Raw genomic sequence first — 19,876 nt, 5'->3', positions numbered from 1 at the left:
CGGGCCAGATACCTGATTGAGTTTCACGCCTCAACAGCTAGGGAGTCCCTGGGACATTCTCAAAAACCATTGGTCGGCGGCTTTTCTTCCAGTAACATTTTAATCAGTACCAGGTGACGAACAGATTATCGCCCAGAACGCCTAGCCCTGAATAGCCAGCTAGCGAGCTTTGCCAATCCCCTAACAATCAGTTGGAAACAATATTAGCCGACGAGATGTGAAAGATGCCTCGGTCTGTTGCAGGGGATGTACTGTAGAGAACGAAAAAGAGAGACAGAAAATGGCCACCGAGACTCGGTGAGGAGGGGGAAACCCCACACTTCGTGGGCTGGGGCGAGTCAAACACGTCGCTCGGAGGGAGGTGAACCACTGTGGCGGCTGGTGCATGATGATCTGGGGAATTCTGATGCGTTTGGATGCGGGGGAAAGCTGCTTGGCAGCTCTTGGTGCTGCTTGGCAATGTGACACGGCTGGTTAGATGCGGCGAATTCCTTTTGGTTGCTTTTGTCCTAAAAGTGGGGTGGAACTTTTGATAAATTTGTCTCTTGCTTTTGTCTTTGTTTCTCTGTTTTGGTTGATTTACTTGTTCGTTCTTTGTTGCGGACCTCACCTGAAGCTGTGATTTCGGAGGGTATTTTTGTTCTGATGCATGATACTAAACTCTACACTGTAGGGATGTCCAATGCTTGTTTGATCGTTGTTTGTTACACAGTGACAAATGATGACCTGTTAAATTGCAATAATGAAATGTCATACATCTCTTTATCTCGCTTTGCCACCGATATTCGACATACGATGGTGGAAATCTAGCCCCCGCCCCCGAGTTTCATGGTAGGTCAAAACTAGCTACCTTCCCGATTTACTCCGCGGTCATTTATCTCTCCTTCCTATACGGAGTAGAAGGAGGTTTGAGCCTCGGATGATCTATCGATCTTATTGTCTAACCAAAGAGTCATGCGCAACTTAAACTTCAGCCACAAGTTTTATACGAAGGACATTTCCTGGGGTTCGGCTGTCAGTTACTACACAGGGCAAACCGTGCGTTGTGAGACAACCTTATCCATCTGAAGAGCTCGCTACCACAGGCGACCTCTTCCTGTACTTGGATCGTACGATCGTAGTGGGGATTACTCGTGTACCAGCTTGAATACCTTCCATTTCATGCAGAATGACCTCACCACTTGGTATACAGCACCCACGATCTGGCCATGCGGGTTGCTGCAGGCATACAGCCGATTAAGATACACCAATAAAGGGGGTTAAATGTGCTTTGACAGCGGTCTGAACCTACTGTAGGCATCCAGATAAGAAAGTCGAGCTGGTCAAAGCTAAACCTGCAGCTTGGGTGGCCCCACGTGGGGAAGGTGTCTGGGGAAGGGGAGAAAAGAGGGGATGATGCTTCGGAGTTGCCGATCATTGTTTCAACTGTTGGTCGACCCTGGTATATCATGTTATGGAAGTATTGCCATCGCGATGCAATTATCTTCATGTACAGACAAAGATAATCTAGCGAGACGGGCTTCTTGTTCTTTTTTCTGCAAGCTTTTTATGATTTATTATTTGGGCATCTGGAGAGCTTGGCCCGTACATACTGGCAGCTTTCTTCTCTGCATTTGAAAGTTCCCATTCATCACTACTCCTTTATTCATGTAGACATTGGAGATCCGTCGTATACATAAACGTAAATCGAGAGAGAAAACTACAATCAACTTTCATTATCGTTGTCTTATCTATCATGTGCTGAGCATCCCCAAGGCTCGTGTCGCCATTCGCCTTTCTCTAAAATTTTGTTCTTGCGAAGCTTTATCTACCATTGTATTAACCTGGATTGCTCATAGTATAAGAGCGTCTTTGCCATTTTGGGCGCTCATATTCCGTGTTCATTCAATACCTAGGGATGTCAACTCCCTCCCGATGCCATCTATTGTCACTACTTGTTTATATTCCCCGGATTTAGAAATTATGGCCCAACACCACGTACCCAGGTGGCACTAAACAATGTCAAAGCATTGAATGAAACTGAATACATTGCCAGTAGTGCTCTAGCGTTCAGGATTGATTACTTGAATATGCCAGCTGATCCCTTCCTGAATTCAAGTTCCGTCAGGAATTTCTCCTATATCCCCAGGGGGACATGAAATACATGTCTTTTGGAATTCAATCTACCTGGAGAGATTTCATAAAGCATTTCACAGGCTACCTAGCTTCTATTCCTAGCCATTCCCATTCAGCTGCGCCACATTCGGGCCCACGGACGCACAGGTTTTGGGTCCGGACTGGATCCTTGACTTCGAGATCAAAGTGTCTGGGGTGAAAATGATATTTCAGAAAAGGTCTTGAAAAAAGCGCCTTTTAAGTTAAAACGCATGTCGGATGGCTTGCATGATGGATTTATAAAGGCGGAGCTTTGGAGATTTCGAATACGGAATGTTCTGGTCATCTCTGGTTGCATACTTCAATTGGACTGATACACTGGCGTTGCAAAGGTTTGAAGCCTCCTACTGTCCACCATTATCGACCGCCTTCTAATATAAAACTAGCCAATCTATTCCATCTGAGATAGCTACTAGTTGCTTTTGGGAAGGCAGAGATCAGGACTGTCAACAAGGGGTTTCAAACTTTTGCAACACCACTGGCAACTGGACTGCTGGACTGTCATATGGTATTCACTCTCAGGCTGACCATTGAGCTGAAGAATTGAGAAATAACTTAAAACGGACCCAATATTATTAAAGCTGGCCATGAGGTTCGCCATCAGCACGATATATTATCTGAGAACAATGTAGAACGATTGAGTGGCGAGCAGATAAGTGCCAGGATAATCCAAAGTCGCTTCAGTCAGGACACAATGTACCAAGCATCTCGACGGGGGGGTTTTCCCACCTTGAATTATTTGAATCTGTGACCGAAAATGGGCTGTCGAGCCATTATCTTTAGCAGTTCTAGAAACGGAGAGCCCTTAAGGGCTAGTGGATTACAGTCGAGAGCGATCCGCCGATCAACATTGCATTCCTCTAGCTAGAAATTTGGTTTCTATCTTACTGTTAAAGAATGTGTTGAGGCTGTGATGCCTCAGGCTGTCAGTTCGCGTATAACATTAGCTTTCCTCCATTGTTCTATTAATCTACACCTTACATCACCCATCATCTCTATCCCCTTCCTCCACCAGAATGCCTGCATTAGCGAAACTGACGGGCCCGCAGGATCGATCCCATGGATGGAATGCTGCCTGTGGGTAAGTGGTTTGCGGCATTTCTTGGTTTTCTTTCCAAAATTAAAAGGACAGATCATCTCAGGCCGCATTCACTCGCCCATTTACATGCATCCTCCAAATTTTAGACTTTCAGCCTCAGGCACTCCACCTGGGCAGTATATATATATTCTAACAACTTGAACGGCCCCCAGCAACACCTGGGCAGCCTTCGACGCGGCAGTTGCGACTCAGTATTGCATCCACGCCGATTCTATCCATACCCAAGTGATCTTTGACATTTGAAGTATCATATGGTCTCTTTCAAAACCCATAACCTTCTTCGAACCATATCCCACACATTAATTATCTACCAAGCTCGGAACTTAAGAAGAGAAGCGAAAAACTGATGAGATATTGGTAGGCAATATCAATTTCATTTGATTAGATTAGTAACTTGAACCTTTCCTCTCCTCTTCTTTCCTCCTCTCCCCCTCATCAGTCTTCGCCACTTCCTTCAGCCCCATTCACAGCCACACTCGATTACCGCCTCACTTCAACCTCATCTCGCGGCGATGAGCGAACCCTCTCCAGGTCTCAACCGTGGGGCCGGCCCTCAAACCCCTCCCTTCCAGACACTCCCGGCATACACAATGGCATCGTGCCCGCCCCTGTCCTCATCGGAGGTTGGTGAGGAGCCATGGGAGCCCTTTCTCGCACAGATCCGTGCTGGATATTTTGATACAGTGAAGGAACTCCAGACTGCGAGCATGGAGCAGGCCGCGAAGTGGGGGTATGAGCTGAGCACCAGGGGACATTTCGAGGAACAAGTCAAAGAAGCGTGGACCGAGTTTATCTTCGACAGCGGGGGCCTGGGAGTTGGAAGTCAATTAACACCCTGGTGCTTATTTTAGTGCATCGATTGGGTCACACTATCATATTGCAAAATATGAATACCGAAGACAACGGGAGGTTCCCCCCTTCAACCCATACACCCAGGCCCCAGGGCCCTTCATGGCGAGGTTCTGCCGAGGTATTCATTGTAGCGAGCTTGACTTTTATGATTACTCTCTGTATCAAAGGTGCAATCTTCAAGTCTGACAGCTTTTTCGTTCAGTGGGGAATTTTTGCGTCATTATACGTGTTATTTAATTTCCTGTACCAGAAAGTCCTCCAGTCGATTTGAACGTATTTATTATATTTGAGAACCAGCCTTCATATATGATACCCAGGTAGCTTGAACCAATTCCAAGGTTGTATCCAGGTAACGTGGGCGTCGTGTTTCTCCCCAACGGCTTTGCCGTGTTTTTCGCATCAGTTCCATATCGGAGTCGAGGCCAGAAAGACTCTATCTGTGCGCGCCATCTGACCAAAATGAAATGAAATCTGGATATATAATAGTAGTGGTGGTAGCATTTCAATTTCTCACGAAGTGGTAGGCCAAAAAGGATATAATAATATTATTGTACCGGCCCGGGGCTGCTTATATCAACTTCTCTTAACGTACGAACCTCTACGATTAACACCCAAAATCTGGTTTCTATATTATTGTGAAAGAAGACGCTAAAACAACTACACCCATGGGTGTTTGAGTGGTGGATAACCCCTGTCCCATCGAATCTTCCCCAAATGGCCAGTTAATCTATTTTCCTGATGATTTTCCATGGAAGGCGACACAAATGACGTCGAGGCTAACCTGACAGCGCCGATGACGTAGACCCGTTAGCTGTCATGCGACGAGGACGGCATCCTCTTCTTTTCAACGTTGAGCTTCATTCCAACTGATTTTAGTCTTGTTTTTGCATGAACAGGTCAATATACGCGCATCTAAATATCCATCGGTCGGCGTATCCTTGAAATCCATCCCGACCCACGCGGGGAATCCTCACGGAGAATCAACAACACTTCCACCGGTCGCATTTTACAAAATGGCGACTGTTTCTATCAGTGCCCCCGGATTAAGCAACGGGCTTCTTTATAATAATGGCAACAATAATGCGCGAGTTTGCATCACCTCCGAGACCAGCGAATTTGACGACCAAACTATCCAAGATTGGCAGGAGGAAGGGTTCGATGTCATCTATATACCTCTGAATGGCGGGGGAAAGAGTACGAGAGCCAACTGAAGGCTGTGAAGGAAGGGCTGGGTGTCGGAGAGAATTATGCAGTGATTGGTATGTTTCTTTAGTGTGATTCTTTGTGGTGGCCGAGCTAAACAATCTTTGGATAGCATTTGGAGAAGCGGCCAGCTACTGTCTGGAGTATTACAGCAAGTCTTTCAACTGCAGTCGCCTTTGTGGTCTAATCGCATACTACCCGACCGTCATTCCTGATACTCGAACGAGCTTTGCCCTCTCCCTGCCTGTTTTGGTTCACCTGGCGGGCAAAACGATCGATGTCCTCGCACAACCACAAGCATTGGGATTGCAGGGGAAGAGGCGCCGCAAGACCAGACCAATTCAACCTGGGCTCGGTACTGGTGAACGCATGACACTTGCCTACCCGGCATTCACCTACGAATATGCGGAGCCTGGGTTTGCCGAACACGACATGGAGGAGTATAACAATCTGGCGGCAGATATTGCCTGGGCTCGGACTGTCAAAGCGTTGAGAAAGGGATTTTCTCGAGACGAAGATCTCGAAAAGCGCTGGGATGATCATCAAGAAGGTATACTATCGAAAAAACTGCTAGACATAATGACCCGAAACTAATGGGATGTAGCGAAATTCTTTAGATCAAATTTGTCCAAGACGTTGGAGGGATACGTCAAGAACAAAGTCCCATCTGTGACATATACCTCGACGTTATCCGGCGGGATTGGCAACCAAGCTCTCCGCCGTTTCTACGGGCAGTTCTTCCTAGGAAAGCTTCCTTCTTCGATGCGTATCCGTCTGGTATCACGAACAGCCGGAGCCGACCGCGTCGTGGACGAACTCTACATTTCCTTCGAGCATACTAATGAAATTCCATGGATGCTTCCCGGAGTACCACCGACCAACAAGAATGTCGAAATAATGTTAGTTAGCATCGTTAGCCTGCGCGGAGGGCGTCTTTACTCGGAACATGTCTACTGGGACCAAGCAAGCGTGCTAGTCCAAGTCGGACTTCTCGACCCAAAACTTGCGCCCAATAACCCCCACGGAATCGACCGTCTTCCCGTCGTCGGTCGAGATGCAGCCCGCCGCATTCTTCATGAAGATACCGAGCTTGAACAAGAAGATTATCACAACCGTCTTATTCGTCGGGCTCATGCGCGCGCGAGAAAAGCTCGAAGCTCCAAGTCTTCACAGGCGCCGAATGAATCTGGGGCCGAAGGGAGGAGTGAGGTGGGAGGCTCACTACCTGTAAGGAACAAGGGCAAGGCTGTGCAAGAGGAAAAGCCGGAGCCAGAGCCAAAGCCAGACCAAGAGCAGGAGCAGGAGCAGGAGTCGCAGAGCACTGCGACGGATATTACTGAACACATGAATGCCGATGATGATGAGGGTGCTGCTACTGAGACTGAATCAACTGTTAAATCGAAGGAGGAAAATGTCGATCACAAAGCATTTGTGGAAGACGGGGATTCTGGAGATGAGAATGGAAATGGACAGTCTTAATTTTCTATCGTTCCGAGTCCAATTGTATTTTGAGTGTTGGAATTGCATACCGAGGATGTTAATGTTGATTGGGTCTTTTCATTTCTAGTGTTAAAATTCCGGATATCACTACTTTATGCATCCAATGCTGTTTTGAAATATTTGATAAAATCGTACTAATACCAGTATCCACTAGTAGTGGTTAGCGGAATCCATGGGTCTTTATTGGTACTATTGGGATATATCGGTGCCGAAGTTATTTCCGTCCACGGGTGACTCCATGGGCATCAGCAAATTTCTACTTTCTGGGACACCAACTTCCGTAATAATTATTTAGCTGTGTATAGAGATGCGGTTTAAAAGACATCCACCGTTAGTTGTGCCTTTTGGGATGTCTTAAAATATATCATAGCCCAGTATATTGAGTAATTGTGTTATAACTTGTGCTCGTCACTATAAATGACAACATTGTAAGTCGGGGACCATATTTGGAAATCGGACGTCGGAAGCTTCCGCATTCTTTGCTTCTTTTCTTCTTCAAATGATATCGGTTCATTTTTCATTCAATTGAATTCCTTAAATTCCTATCTCATTTCCCACCATGCCGTCCGAAGCACAAAATATCTACGACAATTCCGAGTTCTTCTCAGCATACAGTACGCTTCCACGCTCACAGGGCGGGCTATCCTCTGCTCCGGAATGGCCGGTTCTACAAAAAATGGTGCTACAAGATAGCACCCAACCATCCAGTTCCGAGGAGAGCAAATTGAGCGGAAAGAGGGTTCTTGACCTTGGTTGCGGCTATGGCTGGTTTTCCAGGTGGGCGCGTGACCATGGCGCCTCCCACATCAGAGGGATTGATCTCTCCGAGAAGATGATTAGTCGGGCGAAAGAGTTCGAGGATTCCGTTCGCACAAAATCTTGTGAAATTGGGTTTGGAACAGGCGATCTCGATAAGATCACCTTTGGCAATAGCCCAGAGGAAGGCACATACGATCTCGTCTACAGCTCCTTGACATTCCACTACGTTGAGGATCTCTCTCGGCTTTATCGCGAGATTTTCGCTTCATTGAAGCAAGGGGGCAGATTGGTATTCTCGGTGGAACACCCTATCTGCTCAGCCCCAACAGTCCCCGGTCCAGATTGGACGTCTTTCCAAGAAGGAGGCAAAAATAAGAAAGTCTGGCCACTTAATTCCTATAGTGAGGAGGGCTGGCGCTATACAAGTTGGTTGGGTGTGTCGGGTGTCAAGAAGTACCATCGGACGGTGGAAACATACATTACCCTCCTCCTGGAGAACGGGTTCAAGTTGACTGGATTGAAAGACTGGGTCCCTTCCAAGGAAGATGTTTCTGAGCACCCAGAGTGGGCGGATGAAAGACATCGTCCTTATTTCCTGCTTATATCCGCGGAACTATAGGGAAAACAAGTTGTGCCAGTAATGAGCCGGCACCTAGTGACATTGTTATTAGATCAGTGGAGAGTTTGTATTGTATTTCTGAGCCTATGGCTATGACCTTGACATCTCCTTTAACACCATTCATCCGTACAATCTTTCGCGATCCGACCTAGTTATTTGATCTTCTTCATCTTGCAAGGTTCTCTTGCCTCACACACAGGCCCAGCCATGAACGAACACTGACAAGTCCGTGAGATCGGGATGGGCTGCTCGGTCCCTCGTACCGACAAACATGGGGTGCATCAAGTCCATTTCACTGTGAAAGCTGCGCAGAAGGGATTAGTCGCTCCGATCCCGCGGGGTCGGAATCACTAGAAAATAGTCGGCTATTTCAACTTCTCAAATTCAATTGGGGTGCGCGCCACTGTAATGCGGGCTGGAGCGTCATCCAGAACATGACCATTGGTTGAGCCACATCTATAACGATCTATCTTGCTGGGACACTTGGGTTTATTGCTATCACCATCGATGACTCGTCAACCTCGATTTATGCCTCAGGGTCCTTGATAACCTTGATCTGGTGTAGATTGAGAAACTGCTTGTCGACCTTTGTATAGGCCGGGTCCTGTGCAAAGCATGTGATATCGGTAGATTTTCCTCCCAATCGGACTCTTCTGTTGCGAAGACATTCACAAATTGTCAATAAAAGCAGATGCTGGTTGATGGTACGGTCTTGAACTGTATTGTGATCGTGGTGGTCGAAGAGAGTCGGCGATGAAATGGAGTTCAAGCCAACTGTGATAACTTTGCTGACTTTACCGCAGGTGATGATCTGTAGCACTTCTCTCACTCGATGGCCAACCCCTGAAGCCAGCCATTACTCCTGGGCGGATTTGTATTTCGCCTTCACACCGTTTAGATCCAGAACCACCCGCTTGTGAATCAGCTCTCGAGTTTTGAGATCTCTGTGCTCGGTAACGTACCCAATATTCATTGAGCAGAATGGCAGGTTCAACTTGGATGATTTATCGGTGTTGCCAAGCGCGGTTACTTTCAACACATCCATGGTGTGGTAATGAATGAAGGGTTCTCCTCAGTCAAGGATTTTCAAATCAGTATTAACAGTGTAGGAGAGGAAAGGGAGTTCCTCCCAGAATCAGTTTTCCAGGTCCATCGCTCGTGACATCGTTCGTGCTGACCTCTTCACCCGTGCGAATCTTGAATTTGACGCCTTGTCCTGTGATGTCCTTTGAGGTGATCTCGTCGCCCCTTTTGACTCCATTTCGAAGCTTCTTAGAGATTTTCTGCATGGCTTCTTTGGGGAAGATTGGATTGCAGTCGAGCTCGCGCTTTTCGAGCGTCTCAAACGGCGTCATTTTCCTCTTGTTAGGGCTCGCGGGGGGTTTCCAACCAGGCTGTTTTGCCGAAAACCTTTCCCAGCTGATGCCATGTTGCCTTTTGAGTTCGTGGCAGAGACTTGAAGAAATGAAAAGGATAGAAAGGATGGATGTATGTGAATGAGTAGATCTGAGGCCCCACACCTCAATAGATTGTTCTTTTTCAAAATGCGAATTGGGAAGGGAAGGAAGTACAGGGGTGATAGGTTCGATAAATAATCGTGTGAATGGAAGTAGTGGGAACCCCTAGTTCATCTGTAATTAAAAGAAAAAAAAATAAGATAAACAATACCAACTCGGGTTTGTACATTCTGACTTACTCTGTCTTTCTCATTCCCATTATACAAATAGTACCGACTCCACCATATTTCTCCGCATCCATTAGGATAGGTTCAGTATCCACAAATCCAAATTTCGCATACAGATCATGACCATCAGCAGATGCGTCAATCCAATAGTCATTCAGGCCCAGCTCCCGGCCGGTTGAAAGTCCTTGTCGCAACAAGGCCGACCCGACACCTTTCCCACTATATTCCGGGAGTGTAGCAATGACCTGCAGGACTACTGTGTGTTAGCCATTACTCAATAAAAATGGGAAAGTTTTTATGAATCTCCTACATCTAAATCTCTTCCCATCCATATGTTTCTTTTTCGCCAGCTCAATAGCCCCGATAAAATCGTTGCAAGCATCGCGATTCGCCGTGGCGGGCCAAGGAATATCCTTTTTCAATGGCTCTATGGTCTTAGGCTCAGTGAAATAATGCCAACGGGCCCAGCCAATGATTTTCTCCAGTCCATTATCGTCCTTGGTCACAGCCTTCCAGAAGCGGGCAGTCGGGTCTGTCTGCATTTTTTCGAGGAAGTTGCCGCGTCGGAATTCATTGCCCACATCGCTGTATGAGCCGAACATTATCTGGAAGGTATTGGACCCAGGGGGCTCTTTCTTTGAATTATCAAACGCGATAGCTTCCACTTGCGCAAGTGTTAAACAATCATCTTCGGTTGCTGGGATGACTTGGAAGTCTATCAAAGCAGGCCGCACAGCTCCCATATTGGTGGTGGATGTGGTTTCAGGGTGCAGGAGAAGAAAAATGAGGGGCAAAGGATCACGACAAGTGTAAGCATTAGTTCAGTCTGGAGGTCGGGCGTCTGTTGGTCGAAATTATTTTGGCCCCTTATGATCTAACCTTTTTGGGTGATCAGCTTTATCTCATATGGATGTTCAAAATTTGGAAATAGATTCGGTGTCTCTCAACTAGAAAGATCTATTCAATCTTAGGATTTATTTGTTTCATTAATGATAACTATTCTCCTCGAGCCACAATATCAAATCCCCTGCAAAGAATAACCATAGTTAAGCTCTTGTAGCCCGCAAGTCGATCGGTAAATCGGCAGGCTGGAGCCCCGTCTGCAGCCCTTCAATCGCGGAACGATCCGGCCAGTGGAGCTGATTTTATTTACTAAGTACTCCAAGTTTCATCGGGAGGTGGAATATCATTAGCTCCATTCTGCATGGAGTAGATCATGGCACATATTTCTTAGAACCTCACCAGCCCCTCTTATGTGGGTGGGGTGAAGCCCAGATCGCTCAGCATTAAGCTTATGGATAAGGTACAATCCTCTGAATGTAATTAGAATGTATGAGATGAATCTATCGGGAAAATCCTCTGTGGTAGTGACTTTGGCATTTAAATTGCAGAAATTCCCAGTTCTGATGACTAACGCTTGCACATTTAGTTGCCACCGTCTGCCTTAGCCTTCGACCGGTATTAATTATCTTGCAGGTGAGATATCTTGAGATAATGGCGACAAATTGAGTACAAATTATTAAGATAAAGCCCATCGCATCGAAGTATATCTATGAGACAACGTGGAAGGTATAATGATTGGCCAAACCATCTAGTCCCCCGTCGGGAGGGGAATGCTCCTCGGACCGCGCAGTGGGTCTTAGCGCGCTTACCAAAAGTTTGGGGACGGAAGCCTTCATAAAGGTATGATAACTAACCGGAAGGTTGCAAAGACCAGAAAGCGTCCGAAATTCACCTTCCGAAATGACACGAACACTCCGCGTTGCGATTCTCGAATGCGATACGCCAGTCCCGCCTGTTGTCGAACAAGTCGGCAACTATGGAGTTATCTTTGAAGCGCTGTTGAAGAAGGGTTTAGTGGCGGCCAACTCTAGCGTGGATTTTGAGATCAGCAAATGGAATGTCGTGGGGAATCCGGTCTATCCCAATCCGAATGATATTGATGCTTTTCTGCTCAGTGGAAGCAGTAAGTGACCTTTTTGCTTACATGGATAACTCTTGGTGGCAATCACTAAGCTATAGCAGAACACGATGCTCACTCTGATGAGACATGGATCGTGAGCCTGACTCAATACGTATGTGGTATTCTGCAGAATCATAAAAAGCCTGTAGTTGGTATCTGCTTCGGTCATCAGATCATCGCACGCGCGCTCGGCGCTCGTGTTGGACGGAGTGATGGTTGGGAAATCTCTGTCGAGGAAATCACGCTGACAGATGCTGGGAAAGCTCTGTTCGGGCAGGATAAACTGGTATTTCAAGACATACGTCCTCGAAATGTCCAACTTAACTAACTTTTTCTAGTACCTGCAACAAATGCATCGCGATGTCGTGCATGAAGTCCCAGAGGGCTGCGTCAACTTGGGATATAGTCCCCGCTGCGCGATTCAAGGTCTTCATATGCCCGGACGGGTATGGAGTGTACAGGCTCATCCTGAATTTACAGAATTCATCATGTCATCTGTATTGAAGGTCCGACATGAGACCGGGGTTTTCAATGATGAACAATATGTCGATGCAAAGTCCAGAGCAGGAAAGAAGACTGATGGTGAGAACCTGGCGAGAGAAATTGTGATATTCATTACCGAGGCCTGCATAAACCCTTGAAATGATTGAGGTAGCACTACTAGCACATATCATATAATCGAAATAATGTAAACAATAAATAAATCAATAGGTGTCTACTCCGTACTTGCGTGCAATACACATACATTCAATGCTGGCTGACATCGTACCAACCCGCAATTGAATGGACATGGAAAGGATAGATAGTGAGGCAATGGAATAATTTGACCTTTAATCAGCTCCGAATGATCCTTCTATGTGACCATAATGCATTGCACTCTCCAAGTTATAAAAATGCAACTATATAGCGATGACTAAGGACCATGTCACCTGATGGCGGGGGGTCGTGGGGAATTTCCAACTTTCAACCTCCAATCGAATGCTCCCCTCGCAATGCCCCCCTCCAAGACCGCGATAAGCGGAGCCATTTGCCATTTCACCGCGCTACCTATAAAATCCAGCTCCGTCGGGTGCATTGGAATTTCAATTCAACACATCTCTTCATTGCGACTCCGATTATACCCTTTCACGTACACCACACATCACCATGTCGAACCAAATCCGAACTATCTCCCCGTCCACCCATGAGGTTATCTTTGACAAGCCCGGCGCTTCTCTCGCGGATGCTACTAAGGTCGCCGCCTCTTCCAAGCAAGCATTCGAAGCTTATCGCACCACCACATTGAACCAGAGAAAGGAGATTGTGAAGCGCGCTCTTGATATCGTTGATACTCGTATCGATGAGCTGGCGAAGGAGCTCACTACCCAAATGGGCCGACCCATTAGGTACTGCGCAGGGGAGATCAAGACCATGCGTCTTCGTGCAGAGCATATGATGGATATCGCGGAGGAGAGCCTGGCAGACCTTCCTGGACAGCCCCAAGAAGGCTTCAACCGCTCAGTCAAGCGAGTTCCTCTGGGACCGGTGTTGATTGTCGGCGCTTGGAATGTAAGAGGTCCCTTTGTGCACAGCGTGCCCGAGCATTTCACTAACTAACCGTTTCTGTTTCCTAGTACCCATACCTGACTACCGTCAACGCATTGGTTCCTGCTCTGCTCGCTGGCAACAGTGTCCTCCTTCGTCCGTCGCCCCAGACTCCTCTCTTCGGTGACAGGATGCTTGAGATCTTCACCGAGGCTGGTTTGCCCAAGAACGTGCTGCAGGTCCTGCAAATTGGAAGCCTGGATGTTCTCGACCAAGTCGCCCAGCTCCCCACCGTTCAATCTATCTCCTTCACTGGCTCCACTGCCGGTGGAATCCGATTGCGCGAGGCAACCGCGCGCCAGGTCAAGCCTGTCAACCTTGAGCTGGGTGGTAACGATCCCGCCTATGTGCGCCCTGACGTCGATGTGAAGAATGTTGCTGAGAACTTGGTTGATGGCGCTGTCTTCAACTCCGGACAAAGCTGCTGCTCTGTTGAGCGCGTGTATGTGCACGAGAAGATCTACGATGAATTTGTTCGTCTCGTGCAGGAGGAGCTGAAGAAGTATGTCCTGCATTCCGCAACTTAAGATATCGATACTGACCACCCTTTGCAGCTACAAACTTGGTGACCCTCAAGATGAAACCACCACTACCGGCCCTGTTATCTCCGCCCCAGCGAAGGTTAAGATTCAATCTCACATCGACGATGCTCTCAGCAAAGGAGCTGTTAATTCGACCCCCGAGAATGCCAGTTTTGCTCTGGCCAACACCGCCCTCAAGGGCAACTACCTTTCCCCCCATTGTCTTGACCAATGTCAACCACAAAATGATCACCATGAAGGAGGAGACCTTTGGCCCTGTCATGCCGATCATGAAGGTCTCTAGTGACGAGGAGGCCATTGCTCTGATGAACGACACTGACTATGGTCTGACTGCCAGTGTTTGGACCAAGGATCTTGCCAAGGGTGAGGAGATCATCGACCAGGTTGAGGCTGGCACAGTATTCCTCAACCGCTGCGACTATCCCGCTCCGGTAAGTACTGCAATCAGTTCTGATTCTCCTGCCCTGCTGCCTTGAGCAACAGCTAATACATTCTCTAGGATCTGGCATGGACCGGCTGGAAATCCTCTGGTCTGGGATCCACCCTCGGACCCCGAGCCTATGATGGTTTCACCAAGCTGAAGAGCTACCACATTAAGAATGCCTAAGTAAAACTGTTCGCGTGCCTGTTCTGTGAAAACAGGTAACTAGAGTTATTTCGGTCAAACACCATATGTACATAATGAATGCAATAAAATGAATCGATGCCTCCTGAATTATTCCCCCTATTCTCCCCAATAAATGCACTGTACATACTCGTAGGTATTTCGAGCTATCTTGTCCCGTTTAGTTACATCATTCACCAGTCCAACTTTCTTCCACTCCTTTCGCTCTTGGCATTCGTCGACATTCCACCGAGTGGCGCTCGTAGACCCACACCACACCGCGGTCCGGGACCGCGCTCCTACTTTCGAAGCGCGGTTAAAGACTTCGAGTGGCAGATCCACGTGAACGAATTCAATTTGCTTATCGAAACTCGTGTTCGGTGGCTTGTTACCCCGCGTTCTAACATGATAGTTGACCATGGTACAGCGCCATCCGACGGCATAGCTGTCAGAGGAGCGCGATGGGCGAAATGCATCGCTCAGCAGGTTGTCTCGCGGAGCCTGTGCATTCAGCGCGCCTCGAAGGGCGTTTCGCGATGTGCTTTTTCGATGGAACTGTGTTGATGACTTACTAGTAGTGGAGATGGGGGTTTTATATAGTCATTCGGTGATAAAATATAAGTCATAGAATGATAGTACTAGATTATACTTCTCCGACTCGTTCCTTTTCACCATTTTGAGCTTCTTGCTAGGTAATTTACATTCATCATATAATTCTTTGCTAAATTACAACATAATAATGGTCGGACGACTCCAAGGAAAGAATGCCATCGTCACCGGTGCTGCGGGTAAGGACTCGGAATTTCTCGAAGCCTGCCAGTGAAGACAAAACGAGCGCATACTGACCATGGCCTACAAACAGTGGCATCGGCCTCGAGACCACCATCCTCATGCTCCGCGAAGGCGCATCCGTTCTGATGACAGATATCAGCGACACGGGCCTCACCACCGCTCTGCAAAAAGTAAACACTGCCATCCCTCCGAATCTTCGAACCGGAAACGTCGAAACAAAGACCGTCGACGTATCAGACGAATCCCAAGTCAAAGCCGCAGTGTCACACCTAAATTCCTGGGGCGGAATCGATGTCATTTTCAACAATGCTGGAATCATGCATCCCCGCGATGCCGACTCGGTGGGGTGTCCGGAGGATATCTGGGATCGAACGATGGACATCAATGTTAAGGGCGTGTGGTTTGGATCCAAGCAGGCCGTGCTCGGATTCCGGAGACATGGGAAGAAAGCGGGTAGCGTGATTAACACTGCTAGTGTGGTTGGGCTGGTTGGTGCTGCGACGTCTCAGTTGGCGTATACTGCGAGCAAGGGCGCTGTTTTGGCCATGACCAGGGAGTTGGGTATCGTTCACGCGCGTGAGGGTAAGTGGAAGATTTCCAAAAAACGGTTATGATATGGGTGCATTCGCTAATGATGCATGGTTTGGATAGGATTCCGGTTCAATTCGCTTTGCCCTGCGCCTTTGAATACACCCTTGCTCCAGGACTGGCTGGGTGATGATAAGGAGAAACGATTCCGTCGCGAGGTGCATTTTCCCAGTGGTCGGTTCGGTGAGGCGATTGAGCAAGCGCATGCTGTTGTTTTTCTGGCGAGTGATGAGAGTAGTTTTGTCAATGCGACTGACTTTGTTGTCGATGGGGGCATGACAAAGGCGTATGTGACACCAGAGGGACCAGCCACAAAGGTACCGAAGAACTTGGCCGGGCCATGAGTAGGGTAGGCTTTGCTTTGCTTTGCCTGTAGTGAGAATATACCAAATTATTCAATTAATCCGATTGGAGCTCACGCAAATGAAATCCAAATTTGATTCTGCTGCATTGTCCGACAGATATTCCAAGGCCCGGCCTCGGATTGTGGAAGTTGCCACATCACTTCAAGGAGTAGGAGTGTTCTCTGCATATTTCCCAGGCCAAAGTGCGTCGCCATTGCGACAAGGCGTGTTCTGAGACATTCCTGCTGCTCAGGTTTGGAAAGACAAGAACCGACGACGGCAATGGGCCAGCATAAGCCGGAGTTGATGCGTGCTTCTGGTGATAGCTCGCCCAGGTATGTCATTGCTTCTGTGACGGCCGTCTGGATAAGGCCATTGTAAATCCCATCCGAGGTGTGCTCATAACCGCCGAGAGATGTGTATAGATAAATGATCATTGCTTGTTGGAAGATCAACCCAGCAAGGTAGACCTCAGAAACCACGAATGGATAAGGGGACCATCGGAGGATCTGCGCTTGGATAGACGCAAACATCGCCATGTCATCTGCTGTGGGTATCGTTGCCGGACCATCATCCATCATCCACTGTCGGCCAAGGTCGAAAATGCACGGGATCAGGAGAAGGAGTTCAAGCCAGCAGCCGCAGAGGTTTCCGACATATTGCGTTTGGAGGAGTTCTCGCGCTCGTTGCTCAAGCTCGAAGTTTAGAAACAGCTGTCCACTCAGTCGAGCGTCTATTGAGATCATGCTCACGGTCGCTGTGTAGGAATAATATTCAATCACGAAATCTTTCAACTCTCTTGGTACAGCTGTGTCACTCTGGGCAAGAAGCTTCACAAGGAGAGTATTTGCGGCCGATAGATGGTCGAATATTGTGCCTGTCATGTCACCTTTGGCTGTCTATTTTATCTTAGTATTAATATTCCCCGAGCAGGTTTCGAGTGAAACATCGTCTTACCTCGGTGAAACACATCAGGAGAGCGCCAACTAGTAGCATAAGCGGATTGGGCTCTTTGCCTTCAATAAATTCGGTCACCCCGTGTCGGAATAGTTTGATGGCCTTGGAATAATGGGAATGGGCGACAGCATCTGTCTCATCACGGCGGCGAAACGCACGATGGGCCGCACTCTGAGTGATGACAAGTTGGAGTAAGAGGTCGCTGCTAAATGCAAGGGGTACAATTTGCACCAGAAAAGGGTTGATTGGGGTAGACCCGTTGGCCATACAGTCCGCCGTGGTGCTCAAATAATGACTGAGAAGTTGATATGATTCTGGATCGTAGCCAGGTAACATGGACATTGTCCTCGGCACCACATTTCCAACATGAGCCCTGTGTATCAGAGAGATGTCGTCGTTGCTAGTATTTCCAGCTGATGAGTTACAGTGATCTGCCGACTCGTTCTGTGCCATAGGCTCGTCCAGGTCATCACTAGCAGTAACTGATGGCGACCCGATCGACGAAATCGAGGAGGAATGCCGCCTTGACGCTGGACTGGCCGATAGTCTCATCGCCTCGTGTTCGTCAATCGTTTCAGGAAGACTGAATCGCCTCAAATCCGCACTGTCTTTTGAGGCCTCATTCTCAGGCCCGGAATTCCTTCTCCCTGGGATAATCGTTGGCCACGAGCAGCCCAGTTCATTCCGTGAACAGCCGCCACAAATCGGACGAACCTCGTCGCACTTCTTCTTGCGGCGCCTGCAAGTCCAACACCCAGTGCGAACGCGTACTATTCGCGTTGTCCTTGGCTGTCGATCTGCTGGCATTTCGCAGGGTTGGGGGTTGAAAGGGACGGGAAAGCCACGCAAAATAGAAACCACGAGGCACAAAGGGTTTGGAAGGGGGGGCCGCGCGCTGATAAGAAGCCGGTGTGGGGTAGAAACTCTATTATTGTGCTTACGCTAATGGTTGTTCATCGTTTAGTTGGGTTTGGTTACGTAGGACGTGCAGAATTGGTTGTTGGCCCCTATGTTCTTAACCTGATATCATGCATGAAAAATTAAAAAATTATCGGAACTAACTCTCTAGCCGCGATATATCTTGAGGCAAGTTAGGACTAGCGTGTGGCATTTTTCCACGAAATTCATCACCTCCGCCTTATCGTGCCACGCATCATTGTATGCCGCACTCAGACACATGCGACCGCGGAATGTTCCAAGAAATACCCCCAGTCCTGTGCCTAATTCCTCTCCGGTCACCCAGGGATTTTCGACTTCGAAGGGGCCCAGCTGCGAAGGGATTAGATTGTCGATAACACCTAGACTGGTGATAGAGGCCGAGGGCGTTGGATTGGGCGCTGGGACGGGTGGATCCTCTTTGCCAAGCGGATATTCGGGTGTTGCGAGCTGCCAATACGAGGGGGGTCATTGATAAGTGTTCATGGTCATTTTTGATAGTCAAATAATATTTTTTGACCTCACCAACGACCCTTCGCATCTCTTCTCTGATTTCGCCTTCGCTGGGGGGATTGCTGGAGGTGTCCGAAACTTCCAAATCGATTGCCATACTTTGTCCTGAAACTGAATGGTAGACTGCTGCTGCATGGAGAGGGGTATAGAATGGCTCTTTACAGTGTCCGCGCTCGTTTATTAGAGCATAGCTGATGTATCGAACTGACCGCTTCTTGGATCGCCGCTCCTGGAGGTCCCGTATGGTCATGGCGATTGAGGCGTGGTATACATGTGTAAGACTAGCGTTGATCTTCTTACACGCGAGCAAAATTCGAGAAGAAACCTCTGGAGATGCAGCAAATGCGACACGCTGGTGACGACCTGGTATAGAGCGGCCAAACCGAAACGGGATGGTTGAAATCTCAGCCTCTTTGCGCGTCACGGTGTTAAATTCCACGATCTGTCGGAATCTTGCCTGTTTCTCCGGTGGTAAATCATTCGGGATACCGGCTGCGACTCTTAAAGGCGGACTGAGATGTTTCCATTCGTCACCAAAATCAGGGATCGCAAATATGTGTGGCTCGTTGAACGCTCGGGCGGCGTAGCGAATGAGATTGCCCATTAAATGAAGCGTGCCGATGCCGTCGATAATATTATGCTGCGACCTGAAAACTAGATCCAGAATCAATGCATGATCTGGAGCTTCCTTTCGTTTAACGATGAATACTGTGGGGAGTTTGGGGACAGGTGGATCTGAATTGCACCATTCCTCGCCGGACTGGCTGTCCGTCACTAGGCGGAATGTATCGTCGAGCCAAGCTTTCATATGTGAGATCGCGTCTGTTTTCAAAAATTCTTCATATATCTTTTTGCATTTTCTGGCTTCTTCATTGTATTCCACCCAGGACGCAATAGTTGGGTGGTCGTATCGCAGGCATACCCATGCTTTCTGCAAGGCATCGATCACACGCAACTCTACGGCCTCACTGTCACGGACAATGTATAATGACATGTGGGCAGTCATCGCGAAAATGGCACTTCCTGTTCCGCCAAATCTCCTCGCAAGTGTTGTATAGAACTGTTCCACTTCATCGATGTCGCGCTCCCAACGGCCTGATGCAGTGGGTCGCCAGAGAAGACCCTCTTCCACCATGGTTTCGGAAGATGATGCTACTTTCAATTATGTTGGCCAGGGCTGAAC

At 48.1% G+C, this 19,876-nt stretch overlaps 11 protein-coding genes across 11 annotated transcripts; 6 read left to right on the top strand and 5 right to left on the bottom strand.

Annotated features, from left to right (window-relative positions):
• Positions 1-3,843: 3,843 nt before the first annotated feature.
• N7481_007080 (uncharacterized protein) lies at positions 3,844-4,104 on the top strand (the record flags this gene model as incomplete). The annotated part of the gene is made up of 1 exon (XM_057266299.1): positions 3,844-4,104. The coding sequence occupies one exon, from the start codon at positions 3,844-3,846 to the stop codon at positions 4,102-4,104; it is 261 nt and encodes an 86-aa protein (XP_057120500.1).
• Positions 4,105-5,118: 1,014 nt separating this feature from the next.
• On the top strand, positions 5,119-6,787 carry N7481_007079 (dienelactone hydrolase; the record flags this gene model as incomplete). Its single annotated transcript, XM_057266298.1, has 4 exons — positions 5,119-5,265; positions 5,328-5,364; positions 5,421-5,858; positions 5,913-6,787. 4 exons carry the CDS (start codon positions 5,119-5,121, stop codon positions 6,785-6,787), a joined length of 1,497 nt encoding a protein of 498 aa, XP_057120499.1.
• A 580-nt stretch (positions 6,788-7,367) lies between these two features.
• Positions 7,368-8,186, top strand: N7481_007078 (class I SAM-dependent methyltransferase; the record flags this gene model as incomplete). Its single annotated transcript, XM_057266297.1, has 1 exon — positions 7,368-8,186. The coding sequence occupies one exon, from the start codon at positions 7,368-7,370 to the stop codon at positions 8,184-8,186; it is 819 nt and encodes a 272-aa protein (XP_057120498.1).
• An 856-nt stretch (positions 8,187-9,042) lies between these two features.
• Positions 9,043-9,231, bottom strand: N7481_007077 (uncharacterized protein; the record flags this gene model as incomplete). The annotated part of the gene is made up of 1 exon (XM_057266296.1): positions 9,043-9,231. One exon carries the CDS (start codon positions 9,229-9,231, stop codon positions 9,043-9,045), a length of 189 nt encoding a protein of 62 aa, XP_057120497.1.
• Positions 9,232-9,283: 52 nt separating this feature from the next.
• On the bottom strand, positions 9,284-9,541 carry N7481_007076 (uncharacterized protein; the record flags this gene model as incomplete). The annotated part of the gene is made up of 1 exon (XM_057266295.1): positions 9,284-9,541. One exon carries the CDS (start codon positions 9,539-9,541, stop codon positions 9,284-9,286), a length of 258 nt encoding a protein of 85 aa, XP_057120496.1.
• A 337-nt stretch (positions 9,542-9,878) lies between these two features.
• Positions 9,879-10,613, bottom strand: N7481_007075 (GNAT family N-acetyltransferase; the record flags this gene model as incomplete). Its single annotated transcript, XM_057266294.1, has 2 exons — positions 9,879-10,123; positions 10,181-10,613. The coding sequence occupies 2 exons, from the start codon at positions 10,611-10,613 to the stop codon at positions 9,879-9,881; spliced, it is 678 nt and encodes a 225-aa protein (XP_057120495.1).
• Positions 10,614-11,613: 1,000 nt separating this feature from the next.
• N7481_007074 (type 1 glutamine amidotransferase) lies at positions 11,614-12,474 on the top strand (the record flags this gene model as incomplete). The annotated part of the gene is made up of 3 exons (XM_057266293.1): positions 11,614-11,836; positions 11,896-12,119; positions 12,172-12,474. 3 exons carry the CDS (start codon positions 11,614-11,616, stop codon positions 12,472-12,474), a joined length of 750 nt encoding a protein of 249 aa, XP_057120494.1.
• A 421-nt stretch (positions 12,475-12,895) lies between these two features.
• N7481_007073 (aldehyde dehydrogenase family protein) lies at positions 12,896-14,566 on the top strand (the record flags this gene model as incomplete). Its single annotated transcript, XM_057266292.1, has 5 exons — positions 12,896-13,381; positions 13,447-13,919; positions 13,972-14,083; positions 14,199-14,390; positions 14,459-14,566. Coding segments are annotated over 5 exons (1,371 nt in total), but the record flags the coding sequence as incomplete, so codon positions are not given.
• A 736-nt stretch (positions 14,567-15,302) lies between these two features.
• On the top strand, positions 15,303-16,287 carry N7481_007072 (oxidoreductase, short-chain dehydrogenase/reductase family; the record flags this gene model as incomplete). Its single annotated transcript, XM_057266291.1, has 3 exons — positions 15,303-15,382; positions 15,426-15,937; positions 16,007-16,287. The coding sequence occupies 3 exons, from the start codon at positions 15,303-15,305 to the stop codon at positions 16,285-16,287; spliced, it is 873 nt and encodes a 290-aa protein (XP_057120492.1).
• Positions 16,288-16,358: 71 nt separating this feature from the next.
• Positions 16,359-18,051, bottom strand: N7481_007071 (Zn(II)2Cys6 transcription factor; the record flags this gene model as incomplete). The annotated part of the gene is made up of 2 exons (XM_057266290.1): positions 16,359-17,186; positions 17,245-18,051. The coding sequence occupies 2 exons, from the start codon at positions 18,049-18,051 to the stop codon at positions 16,359-16,361; spliced, it is 1,635 nt and encodes a 544-aa protein (XP_057120491.1).
• Positions 18,052-18,309: 258 nt separating this feature from the next.
• On the bottom strand, positions 18,310-19,828 carry N7481_007070 (uncharacterized protein; the record flags this gene model as incomplete). Its single annotated transcript, XM_057266289.1, has 2 exons — positions 18,310-18,630; positions 18,701-19,828. 2 exons carry the CDS (start codon positions 19,826-19,828, stop codon positions 18,310-18,312), a joined length of 1,449 nt encoding a protein of 482 aa, XP_057120490.1.
• Between the last annotated feature and the right edge of the window lie 48 nt (positions 19,829-19,876).

This window comes from Penicillium waksmanii, assembly GCF_028829765.1.
Source record: "Penicillium waksmanii strain IBT 27052 chromosome Unknown utg000007l:1.0-4314555.0:1.0-4317578.0, whole genome shotgun sequence".
NCBI lineage: Eukaryota > Fungi > Ascomycota > Eurotiomycetes > Eurotiales > Aspergillaceae > Penicillium > Penicillium waksmanii.
This window is presented reverse-complemented; position numbering and strand designations above follow the sequence as displayed.